We start from the raw sequence: 12,605 nt of genomic DNA, 5'->3' as shown, positions 1-12,605 counted from the left end.
CAAATTCCAGCTCCCACTGTCCAGGAGAGAAATGATGGGTACAGCGGATCAACAAGAACACAGTCCAGATGACTGCTGCCACGGGCGTGTCTAGAGTGGGCCAGGAGCACATAGGGAAAGGGTTGGCCAGGGCAGAGGTGGAGGAGGGGGGGTGGAGGATGGAAAGGCATTAATCCAGACCCAGGTAGCGTCTGTGTGGTCATCTGTCATCTTCCCCTCGTGATTTCCACTGTAGGATTTGCTGAAGGTTGGCTTGCTAGCTTGTTGTTATATATGCCATGCAGTTTTTACCCTTTCCAAAATTGGATCTTCATGCCACTGGAGTTTGTCTTTGATAGTAAAAGGAAAAAAAAATCATGCCAAATCATTTAGAAGATATTAAGTGCCAGCAGGCTGGGGGCAGGGTCATTTGCTATTTGTTCTTTTATTGCACTTGTTGCTACTTCCCTCTCCTTTAGTTAAAAAGAAAAAAATAATAAAGGATTCTGAAGTTTTTTTTTTTTTAATGACATGGTCTTTAACCCCCTCCCCTTTATTGACAGGTGATTGGGGGGTTACTTGAAGTTATTTCCAAAAGGGACCATTGTCTTGTACCCCATACCCATTCTCAGATTTGAGGCTCTGTAGTCATTACCACCCAAGGGTCTTCTTTACAGACTTAAGAGTTCCGGCAGCATGGCTGAAAACATGTCATTCCCAGAACCCAACAGTGCAAGGTGGCATTCCTCCAGTGCAGCCGATTCAGATGGGGCCTTGCTGAGTGGGATCGAATCTCCTCTTCTTGACGTTTCTTCCAGAGTACGTCAAAAGAAGATGCGGGAAGAGGAAAAGAAAAGCCACAATATTAATCAGATGACGGTGAGAGACAAATGACAACAACGGTGCGTGTCCCAGAACAGAGTAATCCGCTCACACAGAGGCAGTCTCCAAGTAACTGGAAACAAAGAATGGCTAATGTTTTGGAACATCTTTGCATTTCCCCATTGAGACCACACACTTTGGGGGAACACTAGGGGAAACTTCAGATTGTTCATTTTCAACCACAAATTGGTCTAATTTCAGAAGCAAATACCATTGCTAATTCACCAGATGAAAAGTGCTTCAGGGTAGGAGTTTTCACCTCTGAGAACTAGGAGAACTCGGGAGGTCTTGTAGCTGTTCCCTCTAAACCCTCAGAGCTCTGGAGCAACAGACAGGCGCTCACCCAATCCTTGCTCTGCCTGGCTATTTCTGCTTTGGCTGTGTGAGGTCTTACTCCACTATGGAACAGGCACTTCTCATGGTGGAAAGTTGGCAGACAGAGTGCACAGGGAGATGGTACACTCAGGAGAATGGACACAGGCCCAGGTTAGCCAAGCAAATGCAGCAGTTTAGCTCCGTGGAGAGAAGCAGGTTCAAGTGCCTTGCTCAGTGTCCAGTCTCCTAAAAAGTGATTCCTGTGCTTGAAGAGAAAGAAGAAAGAGAGAAAAAAACAATAGCAAGACACAACACGGCAACAATGTGAGTTGGTTGTAACCTCCCATGGTCTGGCTTCATGTGGGGCATCAAGCAAGGGGCTCATGCATTAGCCTGCATACTGGCGGGCACAACTCCACAGCCACCAAGGCATCATGCAAAACTGGAGGCTGAGGAGCCCTCGTTCCCTCATTCCCCTGCCCACTTACTCAGGGCCAGCTGAACACCTTCACTGGCCCTAGGTACCAAAATATTATGACATATTCCTCCACCCCCCACCCCCACAGAAAAACTACCAAAGCTTAAAATCCGTAGGAAAATGTCCTGCAAAGTTCCTACTTTCCCATAAGTCCCACTTTGATGCTTTTTTTTTTTTTTTTAAATACCAAGCATGAACATCTTCAACAAAAATTTCCCTTTTCTTAAATCTCCATTGAAACATCTTCACAAAAGCCTGGACATGTGGTGGCTTGGCCTAGTGACTTAATTCAATGAAGCAAACACCTTTGCGTTAGAGTTGCTGACTTACTGCCGAGTCCTCTGAAGTTAACAATGGTTTTGAGAGCAGGCATTGCTGACTCTACTTACCTATGGGTAAGCCTGAATGGGACATCCCCATGATGTGACTGTCACCAAATAAACTTACTGGGGTTGCTCAGGACCTGCATCTCCCGTCAAAGTTCATGCTCTCTGAGAAGATGTCTAAGAGTGATATTTCTTTACTGAAGACTTGGGGGAGAGAAACACCTACTGCCTTGGGGACCAGGGACCCTATCTAAGCCAGATGTGCATTACTGCAATTCAGGTGAAACAGAAAACAAATGTCCTCAATTAATATAAATGCTGAGGACAGAACAAACCCACTGAGCAGGACAAGAGCACGTTACCCATATTTAAATTCTTTCATTCAAACACAGGGATGCCCAAAGTCAGGACAGCCAAGTAGCATGTTTGTAAAGAGAAATCTGAAATTCTAATTCAGCCTGGAACCCAGGAAACTCCAGTGTCCAAAAGTGTGTGTTCCTCTCCAAAGTCAAATTTGAAGCTTAGATTGAGCTTTCCCCATCAAACAACATTCTAAAGGATTACTAAGTTCTTTGGTCAGACTAAGAAGTTGTTACCCCATAGAACCACCCATTTTGTGAACAGTACTAACAGAGAACTGGAGGACATTTTCTCTTCCACTAAAATCCCAGCAGTGAAGAAAGCAATCTGAAGTCCAGGGGGAGAGGGAACCCAGAGATGAGTGGAGAGAGATAACTCTGCAAGGTCTCTGTGATGTTCCCTCATAGGTAAGCCACACATCCACTGTGGGTCACTGTACATTGAGCACTGTCTGTCCTGAATCTTCTATATGAACATAAGACTCTTTGTTTAGTTTTAATGTGAAAGTAAAACCTACAATAGACAGGCCTTGCTGGCTTCCTTCCCAAATCATGTCATGTGAATGCCCACTGCTTACTGGATGAAGGCAATTTTGTTAGCACAACCAGAACGGTATCTCTGGATCATTGTAAAATATCAGTGCAATCTATTAACCTTACGATGACATTGTTTTTATCAATGTTTGATACCTATGGGAAATCTAAACTTTTGCCTATACTGCATGTATTATATATATACACGCATCCATACACCAGTAAAAATCTCCAGGTAACAATAGCTTTCATGGGCCTTCTAACAAAGATGTGGAGCTACCTACTATTATTACCCTTAAAAATTATGTGTATGAATGTTTTGCCTATCCCCTGGAACTAGAGTTTTAGACAGCTGCAAGCCACCATGTGGGTGCTGGGAACCAAATCCCAGTCCTTTGAAGGATACCAACTGCTTTTAACTACAGAGCCATCTCTAGTCACCTACTGTCTCTCATCTTAGTCCCCATGGCCATCACCAACACACACACACACACACACACACACACACACACACACACACACACACCAAGCCTCTAGGCCACCTTAGATTGATCTTATGTCCTCAGAAGTTTGAGTCAAGGAAACACATGCGTCTTCCTGTTCAGCCTGGAGTCATGGTGATGTGTGGAGAAGAAAGTGTCTAGCCCAAGAGTCTTGGACAGTAAGGTAATGTGGCACCTTACTCTACACTGAAATATGACACAGAAATTACAAAGGAAAGCAACCACTTGGTGACCATTCTGGAACAGAAACTGCTTTAAATTGATTTCACTGCATCCTAACTTTAAGAAAATCAAAAATACTTCCCCTCCCCACCAAGATTCAGTTATTTTTCTGGCCAGAGCCCTTTGGCTGTCATTTTAGAGGATTACCAACTGTAACAGTCTTTTCTTTAGAGAAGAAATGGAACAGAATGGAACCAAGGCTAACCACCAATGGTTCAGAGCTAAGAGGGGAGGGTGCTCATGCCAATGACTTCTCCGTAGGACAACCACCTGTGACAACTGCAGGCTCTCAGAGAACATTTTATTAAGAACTGCCCTGGGAGGTTACTATGGACTCTGCTGGCAGGGGTGGAAACCCACTTTGCCATGGGAAGCCATGGAGACCAGATGGAATATTGAGGGATTCCAATGATTAACACATTGTAAGATGGTGGAACAACCCATATTCAGCCCAGCATCAACGCTGTGATAAGGGCTGTCAGAAAACTACCTGACTGGCACCTTTATGTCATCTTCTTGCCACCATCATTGCTATCACTTGTTATAGCGATAAATACTGTGTGCATTCATCAGCTCACATCTAAACTCTTGTTTTCATAATCAGGAGGTTGCACTGGCTAGTGTTTCTGTCAGCTTGACATCAGAAAGGAGGGATCCTCGATTGAGAAAATGCCTCCCTATGATGAAGTTGTAGGCCAGCCTATAGACAAATCTTAACTAAGGCTTGATAGAGGAAGGCTCAGTCCATTGTGGGACCATCTGGGCTGGTGGTCCTGGGTTCTATAAGAAAGCAAGCTGAGCAAACCATGAGGAGCAAGCCAGTAAGCAGCACCCTCCATGGCCTCTACATCAGCTCCTGCCTCCAGGTTCCTTCTCTGCTTGAGTTCCTATCCTAGCTTCCTTCAATGACAGACCATAATATAGAATTGTAAGCCAAATAAACCCTTTCTTCCCCAAGTTGTTCTTCGGTCATGGTGTTTCATCACAGCAACAGTAACTAACAAAGACAGGTGTGTTGCCTAAACAGTTTTCATGAAAGTAGTAATGGCGACCCTGTTTTTAATGTATATGCAAAATACTCATCCACCTTTTCCTAACCTTTCAGGAAGACACTACTAAAATAATCGTCTATTTCATTTGTTCCGATGTCCAGTAAAAACAGTAACTCTGGTAGTTTAATTGAGTACCAGTGTTATTCGGCCTGAATGAGGAACCTCCATGAGTCAACCATGCATGACGGAGGTTCGTGGTCCCCTCGTCACAGCTCACAACTTCATTCTGTAGCTAAAGAGGAAAAGCACGTGGCAAAAAAAAAAAACAAAAAGAACAATGCAGATGATGTTCCACGAGACACCTTAGAATTAGGCACAAGATGCTCAATACTTGGAAATGAACACATCTGCTCAGTCATCCCGTCGGGCCTCAGACTTCTAGAACACAGAGTCTGACTTTACCTAATGTTACTAGGTTTTTACATTACTCAATATAACAGACTACACAGGTGCCATGGTGAGAATTCCACCAAAGAGTACTTTTTTGTTCCCTTTTTGGGAATTCTATAACTTTGCATATGGAAATCTTGTGCACATTAACCAAATGCTTCAGGCTTAGCTATTTGACTAAAAAGAAGCAACCTTAATTAATGTTATTTTTAGATCACAATAATTTTCATACATTAACATAACCTTACTACATGGAAAGTGCACCCACTCACACATACCCACGTGTTCTCCCAAAGTAATACCTTTTAGCACTTACTTCAGAAGAAGCGTGCTCTGGGGAAAGAATCAGAAAGACAGTGTGGGCTGACAGCAGAGCGGTGTTTCTTGCTTGTCTTTGTATATCTGTGCTGGTCAAGGATGGTTTGGACCCTCTTCCTCATCTAAATTACTCAGCATATCGCATTAAAGGACAGTGACACTAAAAAGGTCCCCCTCTCCCCCCATCAGTTGTACCTGTTCCTTTCATCTCAAGTTTCCAGCTCTCAAAGGCTGCAGGCATCTTTGCACACTCTACTTCTGGGAATAGTGCCCCAGTTTCAGGAAGAATTCCCAATAGTGCTGTCTAAAACCATCTTTTTTACAACTATTTCCAATTTCTGCTTCTAAGGTGAACTGGTTTTATTTACACTGAAGTCAGTGAAGCTCTGAAGGACATCCAACCCAGTACTTCCAAATTATCTCTAATTGTCTTCAAAACTGTCCAAGTGGAGGGGAAACAAGTGTCCCCCACCACCACCCCCGAGTGCAGACAGCCCTCCATTTCAAGGCAGGAGTCACAGTTCACAGCTTGATACAAACCACCAGCTCTTATTAAGATCTAAAGGCAAACAGTGTGACAACAATGTATGTGCAGCACGGAGCACAACAGTGTCTCTCAATTCCAACTCCAGAAGTCACACAAAGCAGAAGTTAATCATCGGAGAAACATTCTTGGCCTGCCACCCTCAAGGCATGAAAATATTTACTGCATGGTATCGTGCAGTATTGTGACTTTCTACATTTTACCAACAAGGAAATATTACAGTGACAGGAAATAAGAAGGGGCTTTAACCAAGCTCATCCAGAAGAGTCCCAATGTCACAGTCCCCACACACAGTCAGCGGAGCTGGGTTTGAACCTCTGTATCCACCCCTCACCTCACGCCCTGTTCTTCTGACGACTGGACATCTCTCAGATGTGAATCATCCGCACAGAGTCTAATCCACTTAGCCACACAGTGATATAGGCTTCTCCCCCAACATGCAGTTCAAGCTGAGAACTAGCCAGGCTGCTGCTTCGAGGTCCTGCTACAGAACAGTGTGCTCTCACAGAGAACAAAGAAATGGTACATCTGCCATCGCATGGCCTTGCGTGGCAATGACGCACAGGAGACAGTTTCTTGGGTCTTTGAGATGAACACTTCTTAATGCTAAGATGCTATGTGTCATAGAGTGAGCCAGATTTCTTTATCTGGAAGCACATTTACTTTTTTTTTTTTTTTAAGGAAGCATTATAAATAGAGTACACACTTTCTATAATATACGGTGACTTTTTCACAGTAGTGGGACACTAAGAAAAGTTTTCTGGGTTGAGGAAAACCCAGACAAAAACACATGGCTTCTGAGCTGGTCCTTATGTGCTCCAGGCTGGACAACACCTCATTCAAATGAGGAGAAATCCAAATACCAGGTTCTAGACAGTTTGTGTGTCTTTGTAAGAATGTGGATGCCCAAATTACTATTTTACTAAACAAGTCCAACTGTATAGATCTGTGTAGAAAACAAGCACCATTCGATACACGTTTCCAATTAGAAGCTTTTCAAATGCTACAGGCTTACTCATTAAATTCTAACACCATAACAAATTAGCAGAAAATGTTGATTTATTTAGCTTATATCTTAGTATTTTTTTTTTCTTTCACAGTCAGCTTTTAATAATAACATTTTAACTGGCTTTAAGGAAGGCCACTCCACAGTTTGTTTAAGACAAAGCTTCCTTCACTGAGTGGCTGGATGAAAGCGAAGTGGGGGGGCTTTGGTTTGACTGCAGGCTTCATTTCCCACTTAAATTCACCCCAATTAATCTGGATGAGACTTACTTAATTTATGAGAGAGACTACATGCAGAGGAAGGCTTATCTACAAATACTAAAAATCAAGTAACCAGGGCTCAAAAATGCTTGAAAGTGATTCTCTAGTGAATCAGAGGTACAAAATAGCCAAACTAGATAAATTGGGTTTAAAAATTTTAAACACAGTAGGGTTTATCTGCAACTCTCCGGTATGGTCTACTTTAGCCATCTTGAGTATCAATATGCAATCCAAAATAAAAATCATCATGAAAGCACCGCAGGCCAGTCAGTTATACCAGTGTTACATTAAATGCCACAGAACCATTGCTTTCAATTAAAATATTTTTAAGTTAAAAAAAAAATGAAGGTTTTCAAACCACAAAGTTACATGTAAGAAACAATGGTTATGTGCTGACTGAGGTTACAGAAAACCCCAATGGACTATAAACCAGTGTTTAGCAGAAATAACTATGGATTCTAGTGTATTTATTTCCAACATGTTTCCTTGGTCACCTAAGTGCACATGAGAGCATTCCAGGAGGCTTGCTCCCACAGGGTAGAATGTCTTTACTTTCTAGAATAGCTAGGGCTTCAAATTAAAGTGAATTCCTTCCATAGCTTGTACTTCCCTGCTTGCCTGAAGATGACATTTGAAGCTCCATGTTCTATGTTTCTAACCCACTTCTGAGTAAAAGCGCGTCTTTTATTTTTTTTTTATTGTGGTTGCATTATCAACACCAAAGTCTTGTAGCAGGAACTCAAAACCAGGTTATGTAAGCAGAAAAGAGAGGTGCCCGAGCCACAGAGAAGAAGACATGCGGCGTTGCTTACTTAAATCCCCAGCCTGTGCCCCCAAGGACAATAGCTGCTACCAGGATGGCACCAGCGATGGAGCCTATTATGAGATTGGTGGCGCTAGGACCTGTGACAGAGGATCATGGGAAGAAAGTCATGTGAGCCAACTACTTTCATTACCACAAAGGAAAGGCAGCTTCAGGAAGCAAAACCCTGCTGTGCAAGGCTACTGATGCTTTTTTGTCCTTGCTAAAGCCCAGGTCAGACACTTCCATCTCTGGTTGGGTGATCTGGCTTTAAGTCTGCCCCTTCTTTCCCACTGATCTTAAACTCAGTTAGGCTAATCTTCTTCCAAACTTGAAATAAATCAGCACTGCTTGCTTTCATATATGTGTTCTATCTCTTTCTCCTCTCCACCCATATCATAAGTCAAACAGGTTTGTGCAAATAAAGAACAGGGCTCCATTAGCACTGGCCCCATCTGCTGCTGAACACGTAAGAGGAAGGAGAAGCCAATGATGGCGGTGTTCCTCCATCAGACAGACCACACTCTCCGTGTTGTTTGTTCTGCACTGGGAGACAGTGAGAATTTAGTTGGAAGACCTGGCTTTGCAACCTTTTTTTCCTCAGATATTTCTTCAGTGTTAAGGCCCCAAAATGAGCTTCCAGATATAGGAGACCTGAAATTTATATGAGCAATTTATAGGAAGTAGGGAAGAAAGGATTCTTTACATTCCACTTGAGAAATATTTAGTGGAGAATTCTATCAGACCTTTTTTTTTTTTTTTTTTTTTTTCTTTTATTATTTTTTTCTTTAGTTAGGGTTTCAATGTGTAGCCCTGGCTGTCTTGGAACTCACTCTGTAGACCAGGCTGGCCTCGAACTCAGAAATCCATCTGCCTTTGCCTCCCGAGTGCTGGGATTAAAGGCATGTGCCAGAAATATATCTTTTAAATTCGCTAAATTCGCATTTCTCATTGAAAGACATTTGAAACTTGGTAATATATTTAAAGACTGGAAAAGATATCAGGAATGATAATGTGAAGTAGAGAGACCACACTGCTAAAAGTTGGTAACAAATCGCAGTAACTCCAGTCTTCTTCATTTGGCCTTTAACAACCAAGACAGTTATACATAGTTAAAATGAAAGAGGAAATTTCACACCTTCATTTCACATAGTAAATGCAGATTTACTATGCATAGGCATAGCAGTGCCTCCTAATAACCAAATACATTAAGTGCTAACTACATATACTTGCCTATAAATCTCAAAGCAGTCAATTTTGCTGGTTTTCCTAAAACCCTCATCTTTTTTGCAGACATTCATTCTTTGCTGAGCAGAATAATCTCTTTTCTCCTCACATAGTAGACACCTCATCTTACATCTCCACAGCTGAGTGGAGGGTGGTTTTGCTTAGAAGCCACACAGCTTTAGACGTGTAAGTGGGTGGATAGAAGGTGGTATAGTAGGGTTCCAGGATGGGGTCTTATCAGGTTCCTGGGTTTTGACATGCTCTTAAATCACAGAGGGTGATTTAGAGCGTGAATCTCAGTAGCTTTTGGAGATACATCAAGGACAATAAATAACAGCAGTGAGAATGATAAATGCCTTTTAGAGACTGCAGAATGAGCCCCGACTCCACTCATTTCTGAACATTTGACACATCATCGCATTGAATCCTCCTCACACAGGAACATGCAAGGGTGGAAGGTGGACCATCCTGCTCAAGAGATGAAGGCCCAGACAATTCTAAAGCCAATAGATAATGGAAACAAGATCCAAACATGGACTTGCCTGACTTCAAGACTTGTGTTATAAATCAACGGTCAGAGCACTGGAACCCACAGGCCACATCGGGCCTCACTATCTATTTGGGTAAAGACATTTTACTGTAGCACAGCCATGACTTTTTGCATGTATACTGACAGCATTGTCATTTATACCCTGCCTTTTATAGGAAGTTTGTGAATGACTGCTTTGATGAAACTCCATTCTGTTCCACATATTTTTTTTGTCTCCATCTCTTCACAGTGAAATTTGGAGAAAACATTCAAAAAAATATGTTCATAGTACTGTGTATGCACCCACACTTAAGCGGATTCACTCTGTTGGTTCAGAATCGGTTAGGATCACACTCGATATAGAATCCATGGAAAGTAATCCCTGGGGTATATATTTAAATTCTAGATATTAGAATTTAAAAATGCAATCTGTCCATGTTATTGGTTACATGAACATTGGTTACACTGTCAATTAAACGAGGAAGCATTAAAACTATGTGGTACTAGATGATTCTATTTTCTAAAAACTCATTACATATCAATTACAAATACATGAAACTTGAAGGGGGTAAAGTTAATAAGCCATAGAGGAAATGTTTATGAAACAAGAACATCAAGTCTTATTTTAGTTTTTTTTGTTGTTGTTTTTTAAGCATACACTTAGACACTTACCTGTCACAAGCATAAAAAGCCACACACCACACCGGATAGGAAGGATGGGAACAAAGGAAGCAGGGCTGCTTACAATAAAGATTTTTTTTTTGATCCTGTCCATCTCTAAGACTAGATGAATGACCAAATGTCATGGCTTCGGCTATATCTGAAGGCACTGAAATTATGGTCACTAAGGAAGACAGAAGACATATTTGAGAAGATCTTTGGAAAACGGCCTTTCCTCTTAGAATTACACATGAACATATGTCTAGAATTTGGCCCTGGGATAGGAACATCTGGCCGACAGTGACAAGAAGCAACTTGCAGGACCAACTTCTTGCAGTCAAACACTTTAGCATGGTTACATGCTTCATCTTCTCACAGGCAAAGAGAAAAACAAGCCTTTTGCCAGGGCCCCTCCTTCTCCCGATCAAAGATGCTTCTCAGAATGTACTAAGAGAGCATGAGTTAAGAGCATCGTAAGGCTAGGCTGGGTATCAGGGCTCATACCGCAATCCCAGCATTTAGAAATCTGAGGCAGGGGGATTGCTGGAAGATCAAGGCCAGCCTAGGCTACCCAGTAAATGAACATAAGCCATAGAGTGAGACCCTGTCTCCAAAACTTTTTTTTTTTTTTAAAAAAAGATCTAAGGCTGGCCAGGCCTTGCAGCTACGGTAGAATAGTGTCATGTGTAATATACATGCCTGCTCCTTTCCCATGGCTATCTTGGTGCCCAAGTTGTCTGACTCAGATATGTAAGGTGAGCAGATGAGTCCCTAAGCAGTGGAAACTGAGGGCTGTGCCGACAGTGTACATACTCACATGCGCATTCTTTGAGCTAAGTCAAGGATAGCTAGTGTCTCCCCGAGACGATGATTTTTTTAATTTTATTTTTTTATTTTTTTGGTGGGGGTTGGGGAGGAACTACTATGAAGTGTTACCAGAACCCTAGTAAACAGAAAACACAGGGTGTGAAGGGTGACTTCTGCTCTCTGGGTGCTGAAGAAAAAAGGGCTTCCTGATGAGCTAGTCTGTGCATAGCAATCTCATCTACTTAGAGGGCAAGGATCAAGTGCAGAGCAGGGTAACCGGAGCATAGGGAGAGATGAGTTTCTGGGAATCTAATGAGAAAGGGATCACAACACAGTGGTTCAGACACTAGGGATTTTAAAGACAAAACTGCCAGATGAGCTGCAGCTGTTGCTAAGGTTGTGCAGGTTTGAACTTAATATATTTTCATTTATAATGTTCCTTGCTCCAATGTGTACGAACACTTCAAAGCTGAACCCTGAACTAATTTTATAACAAAAAAAAAGGAAAGAAATTGACTTCCTTGATGTTATCCTCAGTCAGATGGAGCTGAAGCCTGCCATATCGGTCTAAGTCCATAGGAAAGCATTAACTGGCTCCCATTCTCACTACCTTTAAAAAGTGTGAGAGTTGCTGGTAGTCCTAATTGTATATATGGATTTATTTGAGTAGTGAAGTAAAATCGTTAAAATGTTTCTATGAAACACTCACATTTTGCCAATTAATAGTAAAATAATAATAATAATAATAGCAATAGTAATAATAATAATAATAATAATAATAATAATAATAATAAGGTCAGTACTTTGAAAGCCTTGCAAGCACTGTTCTATGCCCCACATTATTCCAGACAGGAGAAGGTTCTATGGTGCACGAGAAACATCACAAGTCACAAGACACAAGACACAAGACACAAGACACAAGACATCCAAATCACAACACGGATGACACCAGCACGGGCAACACCGACAGGACAAGCATGGAAGGGTCAGGTCCAGGCCAGAGCCGCCTCACACACCACAGAGAGACACGCAGACACTCGGTATGCTTACTCTATGCCCCACCCTGTGCCTCCAAAAATCACCCCCAGGGCCAGAAGGGTGCCAGCCACGGCCCCTATGAGCCTGCTCGTGGCCATGGTCACTGTGTGGAGGGAAACGGAGATTCGTTTTTAAAACAGAGAAGAAAATCACACACTGGTTTCACTATCACACAAAACGATCTCTCCAGGAAATGCTTTGAAAGTTAGCTAAGCATGGATATCTTCACTCAGAAATTTGAAACAGAGATGGGCATACAGCAGAGAATATATGAAAATAATGTTTATCTTCAAACTCTACATGCCCTACTTTAAAATATAATGTCTTATAAATACCTTTAGGTTCATAACTAAGCCGTTCTGAGTTATAGTGCC

General features: G+C 42.1%; 1 protein-coding gene across 5 annotated transcripts in view; it reads right to left on the bottom strand.

The window, feature by feature from the left end:
- Positions 1 to 488: 488 nt before the first annotated feature.
- The window catches only part of Adam23 (ADAM metallopeptidase domain 23), a 145,037-nt gene continuing 132,920 nt past the window's right edge, over positions 489 to 12,605 (bottom strand). The window contains exons 25-26 of one of the 5 annotated variants that reach the window (XM_021197388.2): positions 7,981 to 8,071; positions 489 to 790 (exon numbers count right to left, since the gene is read on the bottom strand). In XM_021197388.2, the coding sequence (XP_021053047.1) occupies positions 742 to 790; positions 7,981 to 8,071 (140 nt within the window). In that variant the 3' untranslated portion in view covers positions 489 to 741. Of the gene's footprint in view, positions 791 to 7,980; positions 8,072 to 12,239; positions 12,335 to 12,605 lie in introns of those variants that run through there. The other 4 variants (XM_029538658.1, XM_029538657.1, XM_029538659.1 and 1 more) reach the window with 4 other exon arrangements.

This window comes from Mus pahari, chromosome 5 (genome assembly GCF_900095145.1).
Source record: "Mus pahari chromosome 5, PAHARI_EIJ_v1.1, whole genome shotgun sequence".
Lineage (NCBI taxonomy): Eukaryota > Metazoa > Chordata > Mammalia > Rodentia > Muridae > Mus > Mus pahari.
Note: the sequence above shows the minus strand (reverse complement) of the source record. Positions and strands in the feature narration are given on the sequence as shown.